General features: G+C 38.9%; 1 protein-coding gene across 1 annotated transcript in view; it reads left to right on the forward strand.

Annotated features, from left to right (window-relative positions):
- The window catches only part of CFAP74 (cilia and flagella associated protein 74), a 50,065-nt gene extending 33,481 nt beyond the window's left edge, over positions 1-16,584 (forward strand). The window contains exons 22-37 of the mRNA XM_049808834.1: positions 2,102-2,189; positions 2,784-2,957; positions 4,292-4,425; positions 5,060-5,336; positions 6,607-6,746; positions 7,993-8,127; positions 8,532-8,641; positions 9,027-9,082; positions 9,816-9,935; positions 10,211-10,363; positions 11,228-11,357; positions 11,899-12,053; positions 13,116-13,254; positions 14,031-14,158; positions 14,659-14,793; positions 16,009-16,584. Coding sequence (XP_049664791.1) covers positions 2,102-2,189; positions 2,784-2,957; positions 4,292-4,425; positions 5,060-5,336; positions 6,607-6,746; positions 7,993-8,127; positions 8,532-8,641; positions 9,027-9,082; positions 9,816-9,935; positions 10,211-10,363; positions 11,228-11,357; positions 11,899-12,053; positions 13,116-13,254; positions 14,031-14,158; positions 14,659-14,793; positions 16,009-16,122 — 2,188 coding nt within the window. The 3' untranslated portion in view covers positions 16,123-16,584. The remainder of the gene's footprint in view (positions 1-2,101; positions 2,190-2,783; positions 2,958-4,291; positions 4,426-5,059; positions 5,337-6,606; positions 6,747-7,992; positions 8,128-8,531; positions 8,642-9,026; positions 9,083-9,815; positions 9,936-10,210; positions 10,364-11,227; positions 11,358-11,898; positions 12,054-13,115; positions 13,255-14,030; positions 14,159-14,658; positions 14,794-16,008) is intronic.
- Positions 16,585-19,294: the final 2,710 nt, after the last annotated feature.

Raw genomic sequence — 19,294 nt, forward strand, 5'->3', positions numbered from 1 at the left:
TACTGAGTGGATAGAAGCATAGCTTGGATTTAGGACATTAATCTTCCTTTGAAAAATGGGGAAGCTTCAAAAAAGGAGATTTGATGAGATTAAGGCATTTCTGACACACAAAATAAGTATCTGGCTGTTTCGGTATACAGATCAGTTTTAAAAGACCTAACACACAGGGGGAGTGCGTGTATGGCAGAGAAAGATGAGCTTGGTACAAGCTGATGTGAAGTACTGAGCTAGTGACACATTTCTGTAAATGCCTCCTCATTGACTTAGTATTATAGCTTGTTTTTCTCAGAAGAAAGAATAGCTATATTAAAAGTAAGACAAAAGTAAAAAGAAACACTCATTTAGCAGTGCTAAGTGAGCAGATAGAGGACTGAAGGCTTGGGAAGCTCTCCCAAGTATGCTGTGCGCACTGCAATGCTTGGTCAGATGTTACAATACTCAACTTTCTGGGTGTTTGAAGCAGACATTTTCTGTTCATTTGAAGGCAAGTTCTCTAATCTGCTGACTTTCAGAATTCCCAAATACCACAGCTTTTAGTTTTTCTGCATTTGGAACTAGTCCTGCAGATGCTGGCAGTCTAAATCTGATTTGTCTTTTATGCTTTTCTTTAATGGCTTTTAAGCATGAAAATGCCATTTTCAGAGAACTATCTGAAGGATTTCAGTATCTTTTCCCCAAAGCATAACAGCTAATTTAGACTCCATCACTGTGTATTTACAGTTACAATAATTTTTTTTCCCCTCTGGATTATTTTGTAATACATTGATTTCTTCTGCTCTTGTAACGTCCTGTGACAAAGTGAAAGCTGATACTTTATTCCTACCTTGTATTTAACTCCAGTTCCTATCTTTAAACAAGTTAGCAGTACCTTTGAAAATCACCTTCTAAAGTCACAGTTCAGACTTGCAAAATAACAGCCAGCAAGACTTCAGATCACCGTGGTGACTGAGTGGGTGCTATTTATTCATTAACTATTCTTTAACAATACATTAAAAAAATTGCATGTAATTCCAGTAGCAGTAGTAGGAACGTTATCACTGTGGAGACCTAAGAACAGGAAGCAATTCACTCTGATGCTGTAAGACACTATAAATAGACCAGCACAGCTAAATACGCTAGAGTTTTTGTATTGTTTTGGCTTGAAGCTCTGAAATTGAGCTTATGATAGCAAGATGCTATCACAGCTACAGAAAACCCACATATTTCTTATAAATTACTAATCTGGTATATAGTCAGACACTATTGGTCTCCAAGTTTGTTTCACTTTATTTATGTCTGTGTTCTTTGGCATACAGTTGGTTCTGCCTCAAACTGGCTGGTAGTTAACTAATGTCAGTGTCAAAAGGAAACAATTGCCTAGGTTGGGTTGGTTATATGCTGTGGTTGCAGCAAAGATGCGGAAGGCGTATATTCTAAAGTAAGCTTTAAATTTTTCAGAATTTTAAATGACTGGAAGGCATTTTAAGAAAGGATAAATGGATGCAGACCTCTGTGAATAACTCCCTTAAACTCTTGTGTGTCCAAAATGCTGTTTTTAAAAAAAAAAAAAAAAAAAAAAAAAAAAAAAAATTCCAACATTAACGTACAAGGTCAGTTATTCTAACTTCATTGCTAGATACCCTTGCAATTTGTGCATACCTGCTCAGAGCAGATTGTCTGGAGGTGTGCCATTCTGTAGGAAATCTGTGACAAGTCCATAATGTTTCTGATATCACTGCACCTTCTTTTTCTTGGTCAGAAGCTGGAACTTCATAGGTCACTAATTTTTGATTGGCATTTTCTTCCACCATTCTTCCACCGTTTTCCCTAATACTCGCATATATCTTGCATACAAGATGGTAGTGACACTTCAGTGAAGCGTTGGAGTTGATGCTTAACCAACTATGTATGCAAGTACTCCTGTTTGAGCACAAAGGCTGTGTTAAGATTAAAAGCTGTGAATAATAAAACTTTTAGACCTTAAGTAATATGTTTTGTGCGTTTTTTTGGTGTGTTGGGGTTTTTTTGGTCAGAAATTCATCCATCAAAAGTTTATTATTCCTCTTAACTAGAAAACAGTCACAGTATTTTAATGAAATTGAATGTACTTTTTGATTTTTAGGCACTCTCTTCCTGAAGATGCAGGGAGCTATTTTAATGAAGAGACAAGGGTTCTGGAAGTTCCAGTGACAATACTGATTGTGGATAAGGTTAGTGATTTTTATGATGCTGGTTATCAGACTGACAATAGATGTAATTTATTTTAGTGGATATTCACTTAATTATACCTAATCTTAGATTAATTCTTACCAGTTGAAGTCCTACGGTAATAGTAAAAGGCGCTTAAAGTGATAACACCAATTTTATAGTTTCTTCTTGTCAGCGTGTTTACAATACAGAAAGTTAAACCCTTTCTAGTTAGTGCTCATCTGTTCCCTAGTAGTTTATTTTGTACCAGAGTTATCAGATACCATAGCACAATCTTTTTATTTTGAGCTGTACTGTAGATGTCACATGTTCTTAGAGTTTACATTTCCTGGAGATGCAGGTGTGATTCCATTCTAGCATATGGATTTTGAGATACAGATTTTTTTATTATTATTATTTTGCTTATCAAAGAGATATTTCCTATTGTTTATTTTTCGAGAACAAGGAGGCCGAAGTTCAAGATAGATACGTTACATTTGCATGTGTTATTGTCAAGGAATAGAGTAGAATAACTTTTTGGATGACATTTCACTTAAATCCTGTCCTTAAATGCTACAGATGGAGGTTTTTATCCTGTGCTTTTGCATTTGTTTCAGGCTAAAAAAGTTAATATTGCTGTCCATGCAATTGTTACTACTTCTGATTTGGAAATCAGTCCAGCACAAATCAATTTTGGATACTGCACAGTCTATGAAGCTGTGCAGACAAATGTCACGCTAACAAACAAATCCATCTTGCCACAAGAGTTTGGATTTGTGGGACTTCCAGAGGTATGTAGTTATCCCACACACATCTCTTCTTGTATCAAAATATATTTAATTATTAAGAAAACATGCTTCAATAAAAATAAATCATGACTGTTTCTTGCAAACTCATGGAAATACTTCTGCCTGCAGCACTGTGGAAACATACAGATTAGTTCTGGTACTGGTTTGTGTAACTTTCATCCTCTACCCTAAGCATTTTCCAAGCAGTATAAACATCTTTGAGGAGATTTTACTATTCTCATCTACATAATATTATTAGGCTAACTTCATGCTATTAGAATACCTGTTTTTTACGCCAAGAAATCTACTAACAGAATACCTGGTGTACTTTTCTTTCAGACTCACAGGTCGCTTATACTACTAAATAAAACAGGCGTAGGGCTGTTGCTTTGGCCTTGAGGCTGAGGAATATCATACAGTTTGCATGCAAATGCCTAAACGCTTTGTCTTTAGAGCAGGATTGCCATGTCCACACTGCTTATTGGGAATCATTTCCTGAACCATGCCTAGGTATTTTCTGACTGGCTCTAAGTTGATGTGGAAGCTAAATTAATCACAGGAGCTGCCAGTTTTGTGGGGGCTAGGTCTACTGAATTTTTTTTTTTTAAATTTTTTTTTTTAAAGTTAGCTGTTCAAGCTTCATAATAGCATGATGATCACTGTATGAAACGGTTTGGTATATTGGAATCAGAGCTAGAGGAACTTGACATTTAATTAGACATTCTCCCTTTCTCTGCTGTTCTAGGGATTAAAATCAAGGAGTTAGCTAAAAGAAATTGGAATATTCAGCTTCGTTAAAGCTTACTTCACAGCATGTGTTTCATGATTAGCTTAAAATGAGGAGACGTTCCTGAATCATCATCAACCCATAAACACAAACCAATATACATTTGTAGTTATTAAAACGCTACTTGTCACTATGGTATCTGCACATCATACAGGAATCGGCTCTTCAAAGATACAGGGGGAACTGTTGAGATTCTTATCATATTTCATTCAGTTCTCTATGAAGAATAAATAAACATCATTAGAGAAAGGTGATTACCATAGATGGTGAGAAGCTGGGGAAAAAATTCTACTGAAGTCTGAGTTAATGGGTTTAATGCCTTTCCAGTTACTTTGAGATTAGAACTCTGCGCATCAGTCAGACACTAGTCACTAACTCAAATGAAAGCTTCTTACTAGAAGGTTTCTGGTTTCCTGAGATTTGTACGTTTAATAACAAAATTTTCTTACCTCACCAGTAATGTCTTATTTTAAATTATTTAATAATTTTATTATTTAACTCATAATTTCTTATTTTAATAACAATAACTTCTTGTCTTGTCATTCTGAAGTTTGTTGCAATTCAACCCAATGACGGAATTGGAATTCTTCTTCCCCTTGAAAGCCTGACATTGGACGTTATCTTTAAAGCTGACAAGGCAAAAGAGTACAGCTTTGAACTAACCTGCAAGTCAGAGTTTAATAGGTATGTTAAGAAACTGATTCAGTGGTAGGTAATCTAGAAGTCTAAATCACACTGGATTTCCACTGTTAAGCTAGTTTAGAAATTAAATCCCTGCCTACTTTGAAGAGGTAAGGCTAGGACAAAAATGTGAGGCAGGTAGGAATTCTCCAGTTGACAAGAGTTGCTCAGTGCCTGTTAGTTTCATCCTTCGTTTACATGTCTGTCTTTACTGACATGACTTTTCATATCTCACCCAAAACTTATCCTTGTTGCATACCCAAGCTGCAAGTTTGCCCCAGGTCATCTTAACCTGCAATGTTCTGCTTGCTTTTCCAGTAGAATTACTGAAGGATTATTTTTTTTTTCTTTTTGTAAAAATGCTTCATACATTAAGCTAATGCTACTAAAATAATGATGGCATAACCTTCGATTTGACTGGATGTATTTCCAGAAGTTCACAGAGGAAGAATTCAAGTAGGGACTCTAGCCAATTGTGCATTAAAAATAGATAGTATTATTGTTCATCTTTAGGCAAAATTCCCATTGCAAGCTTGAAATTCTGCTTAAATAGGGACTACAGGATTAGTTCCCTATTTTCCGGGCTGATTAAGAGACTATTTTATGCTGAGACAATTTATCATGTGTTTATTTTTAGACAATTCAAGCTGTCATGCAAAGCAGTTGGAGTCCACCCACCTCTTGAATTGTCTCATTCCTTAGTTCAGTTTGCTGCAACAGCTTTAAATGGTGTGTCTACAGCAAAACTGTATGTGATGAATTCCCATGCGAGTGTCAACCACTTCACTCATGCTGTCCCAAGAATTGGTAATGGGGAAGTTGCCCCTGTTGGACCCACTTCATTTGAATTCTGTGTGCCAGAAGACTGTCCAGTGGCAATTACACCTTCTGTTGGAACTGTGTTGCCTGGGAAGGTAAATTCACTTTAAACATCGAGTGTTCTGCCAAATCTTTTGATCATCTATGTCCCTACAAATGTTGTCACTTGTAAAAGAAGCTCAAACGTCAGCTATTATGAGAATAGCTGGAATATTTTATATTGTTTGAAATAAAGTTTTAAAGCAGATATGAAGGGTTAACCATCTAATCTGGCTGATGCTTAATGGGAGCTTTCACCCTGAATGTTCTTTCCCCAGTGATGTCATTAAGATTTATTTGAAGAATGTTTAAATATCAACAATAGTGGTCAGGTAAAACCAGCCCACTGTAACACAGTGGACTTCCAAAAAAGCTGCAAGTGACCTTATCCTTAGGATCATCTTATTCACTTGGAAAAAAAAATATTGTATTTTATTTGTTAATTTTTTGCTGTCGTGTTTATGCTCCTATTGAGCTTTGTAGGTATAACACATGTATGAGGGCTGAATTTTGCCTATCATTCTTGTGTATGCTCTCACACTCCCAGAAAAGCTTGATTCAAGTGTCCTTCAGACCAACATTGTCAGATCAGCTAATCAGAGAAGAGGCAGTTCGGAGGCTTTGCAGAGCAGCTGCGACAGGGGCAGAAATACAAGTAAGGAATGCTAAGAACTAGCACATGCTGTTGGTCTGTTACTTCCAGATATTTGTTTCTCTGGATGGTATTTTTATCATAAAATTATTTGCATATTAATGAAGCCCAAACTCACGATCCATATAAGACCTGCCTATAAAGGACAAGAGTGTGACTGTGCTAGTGCACTTAATGTGTAGTCTGTTCACTGAGCAATAATTTAATTTCATGCTAACAATTTCAAAAGCATTCCTAGAGAATTTTCTTGCAAATGCTACCTGCAAGTACTCTTAAAAAAAAAAAAAAAATTTCTATACTTCTTGCAGATTTACAGCATATGTGGACTTCATATGCAATGCTGTGGGTCAATTAATTTACATAAGCACCTATGGTTGTCTTTAATTATGAGATAAATAGGTAAAATTCCCATGAGAGAGAGACAGTCTTTTTACTTGTCTGCTCCAATAGGGGAACTCTTTTTTTTAAGACGGAGTAAAATACATCCATTTCAACTTAATTTTACATTATTCATAGAATCATAGAATTATTAGAAATACATGAGATAAATGCACTCTATCACCTCTTAGGTTCTGTAGCCTTGGGCCAGGGACTATGTATCTGTAAACTGATGTCTTTATCGGATTACCAGTGATCACCCTCAGTGTATAATGTCTCCGTGTGTGTATTTGCAGAAAAGGAAGAAAGATGAAAAGAGAGAGGGAAAGAAATTAAGCATTTCCATTACCAGACAGCTTGTAAGGGATGGAGGCAGTAAACACCTGACTTCTCTGTATAGTTCTGAACAACCACAATCCGAAGAATTAAAGCCTGAGTAAGTCAGCAAAAGCATCTTGTACTACGTAGACAACATTCTCTTTATAAGTAGTTTAATAAATCTACTAAAGCCTATAGGTAGACAAGAAAGCAATCTGTGGAGAAGAAATAGCTCTAGCTATGTTGCAAAGGCTGTTTCCAAAATTAGTACTGCTTTTAAGCCACACAGCTGTACCCTCTCATGTAAGGCAAAGAATCCCTTTATGCATCAGAGGGATTGAAGACTTCAAAGAATATATCAGAAAGCATGAGATGTGACTGTATGGGCAAATTTAGCTGAACCAGCAAGGGTGTTGTTTTAAAGGGCAACTGGAAAGCTGAATTTAGGTACCAAAAGAGACTACTACTAATACACCTTTTTCTGAACAGGTTTAACAGAGCTGAATACATTCAGCCCAGATGGAAACCATCTGATGGCCCATATCCATGGGTTGTTTTGGGGGGTTTTTGGGGGGGCTTACATAGTCCATTGTATCAGTCACGGTCATCTTCAGTCTTGGAAATGTAAAAATGTGCTTTTTAAATAGTCATTTTACAGTATGTGTCCCTCAGTGAGAATTAACATTAATAGCACGTGCTGTCTAGAAACTTGGATATTTAGATGCAAAATCTGATATTTGAGGTCCCTTGTTTAGCATATAATTCAACTTTTTAGAAGCACACTTCTGCCTAACCTGAGGAATCTAGAAGTGTTTGAAGTAAATAGATGCTTAAACACCAGGCATTTGGCTGTACTGGACATTAGATATTTTTGACTAAAATACCATGTCCATTGCAATCCATTAATTATAATTTTTAAATACTTTCAGTACAGGTCACAAAAGTAAAATTTATATTTGAAAACTCCCATTATGAAGTATAGCTTGGCATATCGCATTACAGAAATGTGATTATGTGTGATTACATATCATTGAAATGATGTGGAAGTACTGGAAGGCACTGGAATACTTAATGTGTCCAACATAAGGAAATCGTACTGAGTTTAACAGTATAACGTCTATTCAGTATAACATCTATTTCCTGGGTTTATAATTTTTATTCTCTTTTGGTGAGAAAAGCAAGCTGCTTAGTAGGGTAGGTCCATTTCTGTGTATCAAGACAGTTGCTGAGTTTCACTGTTATGTTCAATTTTGAATATATGACCAAGAAACAGTAAATGCAAATAGCTCAGTAGGTATCTATTTGATTATTTTCTTTCTTGCTCTCTCACTTACTAAGATGATTCTTATTCTTGGATTTTCTAGTTCAGATGCTTATATGGCAGCCCAGGCTTTCCTGATGAGGAGTTTCAGTGGGAGGTTTGAAAAATTCATCATACCGTGCTTTGTTGCAAGTGGACAGATCGATGAAAAGAAACGCTCTGAAAACCTAAGCTGCAGGTATTTGCAATTAGATATTTGCAATTCATGATAGTTCAGAAATTTGAGGGGGAAACGGTGGGCATGTTAATTTATTCATTCAGGGAGGAAATTTGCTTTCTGATCTTAATTACTTCATAGGTCAGTGGTAGAAACTCATGCTTACAACCCACTAGTTGGATAAGAATCAAACATATAAATATAAAAGCAGCTTAAAGAATAGTTGTATGAAAAAATTTAAGCCAGATTTAGTTCATATTTCTGCTTGGGCATACACGAAAAAGTCAGCTGCCAAAAATTATGTATTGATTTGTAATACCAATTTAATGATAACCTGTGATATGAACAGAATAAGAACAGATTTCTGACGATAGTTTTTATTTCTGTATGGTCCAAGAGCAAATATCCTTTTACTATCTCTCCAGCCCTTACAACACTTTGTACTTGGAGTTGCACTGTCCAGCTGTAGCACCATCTGTTGTGGTCACTTCAGATAATGGAAAAAACACAGTCAATTTTGGTGATATTGCAGTAGGTATGAAATTTGAATTAAAGTTTTGAGGTTTTTCTGTCTGACGTTAATATCTTCTGAGCATAGTATTGCATTTTCTTTTACATTGTTCCCTTGATTTTCAGAAGTCAATATAGAAATTAGTCCTGTAATAAGTACTTAGGTGGAAGATTAGGAGCCTATGTGGCCAGCTGAGGCATGTAAAAAAGCAGACTTGATCCCAAAACATGGAATCGGAAGCTCTACAAGTGACTGTCCAAATTTGAAAGTATTTTGGTGAGCTTTGACTAGTGTATTAGCCATAGAAATGGAATGAATGTTTGGCCCAGGTAGAAGCATGAGTTAAAATGAGGAATGGTAGTGCATGAGTGAGCATCATCACTTTTTGAAATGTTTTCATTCCTGTCAGGCCACAGAATGATTAAGCGAATTACAATACAAAATATCTCCCCAGAGAAGCTGGAAGTATCCTTGTTTGGAACATGTAAGTTAATCTGCCATTCAGCTTCGCTTTAATTTGACTCTTTATCTGTAGGAGGAACTGTTTGACACTAAAGCAAGTAGGAGGTAGCAGATTTCAGACTGAATACACATCTTTCAGAGTGAGGCAGGTGATGGGAAGGATATATCAGACGAGCCTAGGTGACCTGCTGGAAAGCTAATTCCATTCCACCCTTTAAACTGCAAATAATTCTGCATAGAGCCAAACTTGAGAAGCACTTAACCACTTTCTAAAGAGTATAAGGTACTGATGACAAAGCTAGTTTCACTACAGTATGACATAGTGTGAAACGGAACCAACTCCTTAATTTTTGCACAATGCTTCTCTGAATTTCTGAATATCTTGTAAGAAGAGGGTACTACACTGGCTTGTCTGGGTTAAACTGTGTAGGATAATATAGGAGAAGGTGTGTCCCGGATCTTGGGCTGTTAATGACCCAATCCAGGCAAAATCTGAAAATGGAGTTACGTGCAAATGTTATTGACTGGAAAAGGATCTTGCAGCTATTTGAATTCAGTGGGGGGGAAAAAAAATTGGATTAGTTCTTCTTTTCTCTGAGTTAGTTACTGAACTCTGAAAAAGCTTATAGACAGTTGGTTTGTACATCTTTGGTCTGAACAATACTTAGAATCTGTTCTTACATCTTTTTCCCCAATCTTTGTTTATAAATTTTTTCCTTGAGTTGCACTATTTTAGCTAGGATTCTCAGTTCTGAATCCCAATGGTCCCTTCCTGTTGGTCAGACCAGTTGGAATGCTTGAGCCAGGTGAAAATAAAGCCCTCATCATCTCTTTTTGTCCAAATGAGAATAAATGGGTGAGTAAGAGATACGACAGTAATGGGGAAAAAGAGGAGAGATGGAGAGATGTAACAGGCTGTGTAATATACACGTTTTACTGACTGGAATGAGGCTGTATAATAGTAAGGAAAACTTGTTACCTGTGCGTAGCCCTTCCCAACATTTGGATCTTTGTCTATGCACTAAATCCAGAAGTTCTGTAGTAATGGCCCATTCATGGGAGGGGGGTCAGTTGGGAGGGGTGGGGGATGTTCTCCTTCAGCAAATGGGCTAACAGACATCCTCTTGGCAGTTTTGTGAAACGCTGGACATCCGGACGGCAAAAACCAATCTAACCCTGAGTATCACTGGTCGTGGGGTGATGCCGTCAACTGTTTGCTCTGTGGAAGAAGTACTCGATATGGGATATGTCATAGCGAGAGAGAAGGTGACTTCCACATTCAAGGTAAAGCCCTCTATGCTGAACCAGAAAGCACATCAGCAATTTTTGTAAGGAGGAAGAGGAGTTCTGTAGTTTCTAGTCTGGCAGAATGTAAGGCTGGGCGGCAAACTGTAGACAAAAGAATATAACTTTAAAAGCGCGTCTGGCAGAGTGATTTGGTGCTGAGACAGTTTCAGGCCAAAGGTAACAAAGCTGTGCAGGGAGGATCTCGTTAGCTGCTTCTGTCCTGCCTGCAGTCCATACAAAAAATAGAGATCCAGTACCTTCTATAAAAGAAAAGGAGAAATGATCTGTGTGATTTTCTCTGTAGATCTAGCCAGTATGCAGAGGGATGTGAAGTCAGAAATGCCTTTGCTTTTACTGGTGTTAGAAATATTTGCTCTCTTTCTTTAATCTCTCCATTAGCACTATCACAACTGAGGCTGCTCTGTGTCCACACAAAGCAGTGACAGAGGTACGTGGGTGAAATGGAAAATTGGTCCTACAAAGAGCATGTGAGGGTCTGCCACAGTACAGTCTAGGGAAGTTTAACCGATTCACTCATTCACATACTGCAGATGCCCACAGACTCAGAAACAGGCCAAGATCTAGGCATAATTTTTCTCCTCTCAGTTTTTGTCTGTCAATAACCCAAATATATTACTTGCTGCAAGACTCTTAAAAGAAGCCTGTTCCCTGTTGTTGGGGGGCAGGGGTTGACATGATCCATTATGGGTAGCAATAACACATGTTTTTGGTGGCATCTGGGTACACAGTAGTGCAGTACTGCAGTGAAACAAATTCAGCCAGTTCACAAACTGTGGATCCTACAGGCTTGAGAATCAGTTTTCTTAATGAAAATGCTGTTGTGTGAATTAATGTCTTCAGATACAGAACACTTCCACACTGACCCTGCAATACTCCGTACAACTAGATTCACTTTCATCAACGAGGGACAAAGATCAGCAGAGACTTCCATCCTTTATTACGTCCTCTTTACAAAGAACAGAGTTTGTTGGTAAACTTGTTTTTTAATTTTCTCATTTTCTTTTGTCAAAGACTCATGAAGTATAAAGCAGCATTCCTTGGCCCTGTTAGATCTACACAACTGTCAAAACCTGGGGCATCACGTCACTGAAATTAAAGGCATAATTTTGTTTCCCCAGTAGGAGCTGTACTAATTCTTTCAGTATAGGTAGCTGTAAATTTATGCAGCCTGAGCAAATATCCACAACTAAGGAGATAGCAGTGTTTGCGTGGGTTTCTTTAGATTCAGTAATTGCATACTAAAGATTACATTTAGGGATGTCCATCTCTGTAAAAACACGTTAGAATACAGGAGAGGTTTGGTGACGCTTCTTCAGTAACTCTTGAGATGAATGCATTAAACTGATAGATGGCTTTATCTGGTATTTCTAACATCCTGTTCTGCTGCAAAACCATGTATGAGGTCTTATTTATTTGCTGTTGCAACAAAAATTAAATGGGTTTAAAATGTATGAAGTAGTGAAGTGGAACTGTCATCCTTTCTTATTAGTATCCTCATTTTTATTTACCAGGAACACAGAACTATAATGCCTTAAGTGTGTTCAGCATCTTTCCAACAGAAGGAGAAATTGTTGCTGGGAAGAGTCAGGATTTTATTGTTACTTTCAGTCCTGATCATGAAAGTCTGTACTATTCTGACCGTCTCAAGTTTGTGCTCTTTGGCAAGGTGAGACAGTCAAGATACCTGGATTATGAAATCAATGTCTAAATATGACCCACGGTGATTTTTATCACCATGGGTCTTAGCAGGAGTTTCAAATAATTGTATCTAGTAGACAGCATTTGTAGGCAGAAGTATTATCTTTATGAGATTAGATATAGGTAGGAGATGGCAGGTTTGGGGCCCACTGACTTTTTTTAAGGTTTTAAATATTCCGTTATTAATCCATAGCAATAGTGACTTGGCATTCAGTCCTGTTTTCTGCCCAGCTGTCCGCACTGCGTAAATGAGAGGTGATGGGAGCTAGGCTGCTGCCACACTGCTGAGCACAGCTCCGAGTGGATTCTCTGCAAGCAGCATTTAAGGGCAGCGGAGAGTGAAGCGACACCTGTGCCGTGCAAACTGACAGGTGCCCTGAGGTCCAGGAAGCTGCTTCTGCAGTCACTCAGCATGAGGAAGGAGGTTTCCATCTGTAGAGCAGCAGCTGAGCTTAGATGGAGCCCAGGTCAGGATATACAGTCTGGCAGCGTAGCAGGTGGCTTTATGCCGTGTTCCAAAAGAGACTGACCAAAAGCTAATGAAGGGTGCCGACTAATGACCGTCAGCAGGCACTGCAAACACAGAGCAGAAACTGGTAGTGAGCAAGTAAGCACTGTTTCTCTCCTTGCAAGTTTTGTATCTCTGGATTATCCTTGGAATTACGGTTAAGAATGCAAATCAGACTAAGTTGAAGATGAGTGGAGACTGGTCCTAGTTCACAAACTTTAGCCACGTTTGGTGGCAGATAACTTTTGCCTCTTTCAGTGGCTTTAGTATATATAAATAGTTTTTCCAGCCTCCTCCTGAGGCACATTGCCCAAGAATGAAAGGTTGTTTAAAACAGAAGTGCCTGAGCGGACAAGACAAGGGGAAGATGCAGGACTCTTGCATTAGAGTACAGGGCCTCTTGGGATTTATATAGGCAGATGATGTAATGATTTCTATGCCACTGATGCTGCTGTGTCAGTATTGCAGTTACATTGGTACTTAGGCTGTAGCTGGCATGTGAAGCATTCTTGTCTTATATAGAAAATAGCCCACGTGATCCACCTGAAGGGCGCAGCAAGAGATCATCCAATGTTTGTGGAAGGGGGAGTTCCGCTAGATGTACCCATTGAGTCCTTGGCTGTGACATTACCTACGTCATCGCAGAAGGCACTAAAAGGAGGTAATGTGCTACCACTTACACTTTATTACAAAACAGTGAGTGATAAGACACGAGCACGTTCCTCATCCTTTATGAAAAGGTAAATGAAAGGTAACTCTTCCAGAATCAGAACAAATAAGCACTATGGTATAGCCTATATTTGTAACACACACAAAAAATGCAGGAAACTTTCTCATAAGGAAAGACTTTCCTCTTCATTTTAATGCAGTTATATCTTAATGATGATCTTGTTTCTTTGCAATTTACCTTGCAAAAAATGATTGTAATTTAATGCTACTATGAAGTATTAAGATGCATTTGCTTTCTGCCACTTCCATAAAATTATTTCATATGTAATAATGTATCCTGGAGTCTCCCGATTTGTACTGTTATGAAACAGACACGCTTTTGGGGTTTGAATTTATCCTTCCTTAATTTCTTTGGACAGGATCTGTGTTCAGAGACAGTATATAACCAACTCATAGCTCCTGAGCTATAAATAAATCCAAGCACATACCGTATGCAAGTAGGAATATAGTACACACAATGTATATGCCATGGGGCTAGAAAACAAGCATGAATCTTGATAAACAATTAACAATTACAGTTTGTAATTGCAAATTAGCAAAACCTCCTTTTGGTTCACTGTAAGAAGGATCTTCTTATCTATGCCAACTCATGAATTTGCTACAACGTCACTTTGTTTTGAACCATCCTGGTGTAATTTATGCTTGTTCCAAACTGGTAATCGCTCAGTTTTGACTGTCTCGGAGTTTACTTGATTCTTATTTGTTTAGAGCTACAAGAACCAGTGAAGTCCATTCTCCTCATGCTGGACTACATCGAGGGAGAGAGTTCTCCAGTGCCAGCAGTGACAGAACTGAAAGTTGGAGCTATACAAACAGCTCAGTTTGCATCTAAGAAGGTGAAGAAAATCAAATGCGCAGTTTTATGTCAGATGCTGTAAGGAATACTGACAGTGCACAAATGGCTACTAGTTCCTTCTGTCAAAAATTCAGTCTATAAATTAAAAAACAGACACAACTTTCAGCATTTCTGACAAACTTTACATTATAAAAGCATCAGTGTTTGAAAAGAAAAGATTATTTTTCAGGGGCTAGTATGAAGAATTAGCGTTATCATATCAAGTCAGCAACAAAATTGATTTAGCAGTTTCCTTCCCTAATTCTGAAATACAGAAGTTTGAGCACAGAACTGAATTACAGGTCTGATCCTGTTATTTCAGTATGGTATTTTGTGACAACTCGACACAATGAACAAGATGTATCCTTGCAGTTTCAAAGGGCAGAAGCAATCTGGGAAGCCGTAGGCCCACATATAGCATTTGGGCAGTGCAGCCTTTAATAAACAGTCACTGTGTTTGAAGGAGCAGAAATGAGGGTGTGTTGTGTGTGTCTCTCGTAGAACGTGGAGTTCAGTTTTGATAGCCTGCCACTCCTGCAGCAGAAGGGATTCACTATTGAATCTGTGAAGGGAACGATTGAGCCTGGTCAAGTAAAATGCATCAGTGTTTCTTGGCTGCCACCTGCTGACTTTCGGGTAAGTTGCTACAGCATGTTGCTGCTTAAACTGGAAGTGCGTGGCAGCTGTTTTCACCGACTTGTAGGAGCAATACAAAAGCTGATCTTCAAGATGTCAGCAGTACGGGCTGCTTTGACACATTGGGATGACGGAACACGTGTGGTTACCAAGCGGAGTATAGGCTGGTATAAACACTGATACAAGAATAAAAGCCAGGAACAATATGTGTGATTTGGAGGCTTGCTACCTCACCACAGACTTCATTCATCTTGCGTGATGAAAAGAACAAGCATTAGTCGCTTGCATCTTACAGAACTTAGAGTAACTTCTTACAGGTCACTGCATGATGTAGCACCAAAAGGCCAAAATGCTGCTGCTGTCAACTAAAAGGCACAGCTTTGATCACACTTAAGTGAGCTTTTTAATGCCCCCTGTGTGAGAAAACCTGCGGTCCTGCTGACACAGAACTAACTTTACATGGATCATTCTGCTGCAGTGTTCACATTTCTTTTGGCTGTGGGCTGCCTTTCCTTTGGTATATTCCCGGAAGTCAGTGGGGCCTTTTGGATTCTCCATTTTATTAACTGCTTTATGAACCCCGTTTCCCTGGCTACTTCTGCCTTTTTGTATTGCAGAGCCTAGGTATGAGGTCCAAACATCTCTACAGGGCTGTGACTGCCCTTCCTGATTCATCTTCCTGGGCATTCATGGAGACTGAAAGTATTTACTCCCCTGCTCTTTGTTGTGAGCTGTGTGTGGGATGGCAGAATGAGTAGCTGTTCCAAAATTAAGATTGCTGCTGTCATGTGCAGAAAGAAGGCAGTAGAGTTCCTGGCATGATGTGTCAGGTTGACATCGTGCCTCTTGGTAACCACTGGTTGTTACATAAGATTTAACGCTAACTGACGGCTAACAGGATCCATTTCTTTCCCAACCCTCACTGCAGCGTACTCTGCTGCTGCTGTGCCCAGTTGTCATGGCTGTAATGTGGTGACGGTATCTGTAACACTCTGGAGATGATAGAATGCTTAGTCATTGCTACTTTACTTACTGCAGTATGAGCGTTGCGTGGAAATATAAAAGAGCCAACGCAGTGGGAAGCGAGGTAATCTATAGCTATAACTGGTACATCTTACAACTAAGATGTGAAATACTCGGTTTAGAACTTGATCAACTAATTTTTTTCTATCTACAAAAAAAATAGGTTGGATTTATGTGTGGATTTTTTTGTAGGCCGATGACCCTCTGCTTGTGACAGCCCTCCTGACCTTAAAAAGTGATATTAAGGAATCTTACCGCATTCTCTTCATGGCAAAAGTTGTGTCTGCATATGCTCCCACTAAGTGAGGGAACCAACCTAAATGGAAAGGAAGATGGAGGCTTATATTACTGGGAAATCACTGGATCTCAGTTGAAACATGGAAAGATTTTGAGATTGTTGCAAATGTGAGGGGAGCGGGGAAGCGGGAAGGAAAATGACATGTCACATTTCTGCTTTTTTCCCCGAAAATTTCTATGTAAACTCTGTTTCCACTAGCTTCATTTTCAAGCCAACTCTGTGACAATAATCTTGTGGCAGAAGAAAGAATTGATGAGGGGCCCGAGTAGATAGATCTGCTGTTAATCACAGTGTCTTCCAAAGGTGGGCATTCCCTCAGGAGGAGTTATCTTTTTTTACATCTACCTGAGTGAGTTTCAAACAATGTATCTTTTTCCAATTTCAGATGCATTTTAATGGTTTTGGAAAATCCTTGACCTTTTCCCTCCTAAGGCCAGAATAAAGCTGCTTATTCAAGTCTCCTCCAAAGTGTTTGGGCAGTCGTTTTTACAATATGGTGTGAAATCTTTCTGGTGACACATGGTCAAAGAGGAAATAAAGGCCATGCTGTTCACTGAATTGCTGGATATGATTAGACACTTGCCCTAGATCATGGCTGTCCAGGAACATTGTATTTCTATATTTGCTTTCCTCTGAATTCTGACTAAGAGTAAATTTCTGTGTGTTACTGGGGAAGTTGGAGTGCCCTGCAGGTCTATCTTCTGTCAGGAAGCAGTAGCTAGTTCAAGGAAGAGAAAAGTACAGAGGCGCTACGCTATGGAGAATGGAGGGACAAGGAAGTTAGGAGACATCATGGATAATATTTCAAATCTTATATCACATTCTTTCTTGAATCACAGTAAGTCTCTGGCAAAATTCCCTCACCACCGCTCCAAAGGCATATTGCCATTTGGCCCTGTGTAGCTGTTAAAATTGCTTTAGATTATGCAGTAAGAAAATAGAAACAGACTGTTTGTAAATATCCCTGAGGTAAAATGTGTCAAGCTAGTTGGACTGCAGGAAAAAGCAGTAAAGCAATTGTCACAAGAAATACGTTAATTAGTTTTCCCCCTTCTATAGAGGAAGCTTGTATAACTGATGAAGAGGGGTTCCTTGTTTTTCCAAAGACGGTACATTTGATCCATTCAGATCTGTTCTCATTTAATCATGGATCAAGTGGCTGCAGAGTTACTTAACTCTTCAGTCTAAAGGACTACGGATGCCGGAGCAATAAACAGTCACCACGGGAGGAGGCAGGAGCAGGGAGGAGGGTGGCAGTGCTAGCCAGAGACAGCTCTGCCTTCGTAAGAGAGGCACCGAGTATTTCTTTCTGCTGGCACAGCTGGGGCAGTCGGGTGGAAGTTGAGGACAATGAAGTTTGTGTGCTGATTCTCTTACAGTCCTTGCAGCCCTAAAAGGGAGATTAAAGACCACTACATAAAATGAAACTGTTGCAAATAGTGCTGCACGGTTGACAGTTACCTAATGATAGGGAAGTTTCCAGTAACCAAGGAAGGGCACTGCATGTTAGGGTGGAAGGTTTATTTCAGGCAGTTAATTTGGGGGTATCTGTTATGTGAGGATCCTTTGGATTTCCCTCTTGGAAACTGAAAAGTGAAGGCTGAGAATAAATTGGTCTCTGAATTCTCATAACCATATAATCTGCTGAAAATAAGTCTAAAATTATCTACCAGGAAACAACACCCCTGTCTTAGGAACCTGCTGCTTCGCAGAGGTCAGGTACAGTGAAAAAGCATCCAAAGGATTAAAAAAAGTAAAAAATTTAAAGAATACACGTAAAGACTGTAGTGATGTTCAAAATATGTGGAGGATGCTTGCAAGAATAGGAAGGTGGCTTAGTAAGCAGAAACAAGGTGTGTATACGAGGACTAGCTGGTCCAGCCAGCAGTATTTGCTTGGACACCGAATCTGAAAGACTCGTAACAACTTCAGAGAGCTCTGGATGCACCCATTCAGGTGTAGAAGTTGGAGGGTCAAGCACACAGCATTATATTGGTGCACTCAGAAAGTTAAGCTGGTTATAAAGAGCAGCTGCCATTGACCGGCTTAAGTCATTGTCTGTACTGAATAGCTTAAAAGGTAAGCAAAGGGTGTAACCTATTTTTAACTGCATTCTTTGGACTTGATCTTGAGAACTTACATGAATAATTTCTCAGACTTGAAGTGAGCATAAGGTTCTGGGTTTCACTGGTCAAAGTTCCCATGCTTAAATCTAAATGTGTATTCATTTTCTCCAGGGGGAGTGTTGCACTGTGATAATAAGAATAGGTTACTATTTCTGGAGTACTGAAAATAAACTGTGCTTGCAACACACCCGCTGACATTCTGTAAAACACTTAAGGAAATCTGAACGCTTTTTACTCTCTTTCATAAAGCCTGTTATTTTATCTCGGGCCTCAAAAGTAATCATATTTGACTTCTTGGGGGCATAATGGCTGATCCTTGCAGGACTGGGTTTTCCTTTCCTATTGGATTGGTTTTGTTCTTTTGGCACACATAGATCAATGTTCCTAGCTCTTGCGTGAAGCAATACACGAGCAGTGAGGGAGATAAGCTGGTGCGAAAGGGAAAAGCATATTGATGTGGGAAAGCAGATCCATTGTAACACTTGACACGGGCATGCAGACTATGCTTCTTCATCTGAACAGAACTAAAACTTTAAAGGTAAAAGAACAGTTAGTTTTTCTGCAGAAAGTAGCCCTTGGATGTTTTGCCATTATTCAAATGAGAATTACCACATTTCACCAAGGAATAGAAAACAATGGGATCCTTTCCAGAAAAAAACAACTAATCCTCTGATATATTTGCTGCAATTCTTGGGCTTGATTTAGCATTTGAGTTTGTCAATCTAGAGTAAAAATGTTGCCCTTACTAGACATCTGACAGAGCTTGTTTCCTTGGCTAAGCTGACTGAAGTGGAAAAAGTCAGTGCCTAAACCCTGTGACAGTTGTAGGCTCTTTCATCAGCGGAGCTCTTCAGTTGCTTAAAACCTCTTGCTTATGTGCGTGGATGTTGAGCAAGCAAGCCAAGGATTCACTAACAGATGACTTCTAAGACAGAAATAACTATGATAATTTGATTTAGATTAACCTGGTTACTTTTGCTACGTTTTTAATTGGTGCTGAGCCTCTTTAGAATCTTCACAATGCAAATTCGCAATGATCCGCAGCACCCACTGT

The sequence above is a fragment of the Accipiter gentilis genome, chromosome 1 (genome assembly GCF_929443795.1).
Source record: "Accipiter gentilis chromosome 1, bAccGen1.1, whole genome shotgun sequence".
Lineage (NCBI taxonomy): Eukaryota > Metazoa > Chordata > Aves > Accipitriformes > Accipitridae > Astur > Astur gentilis.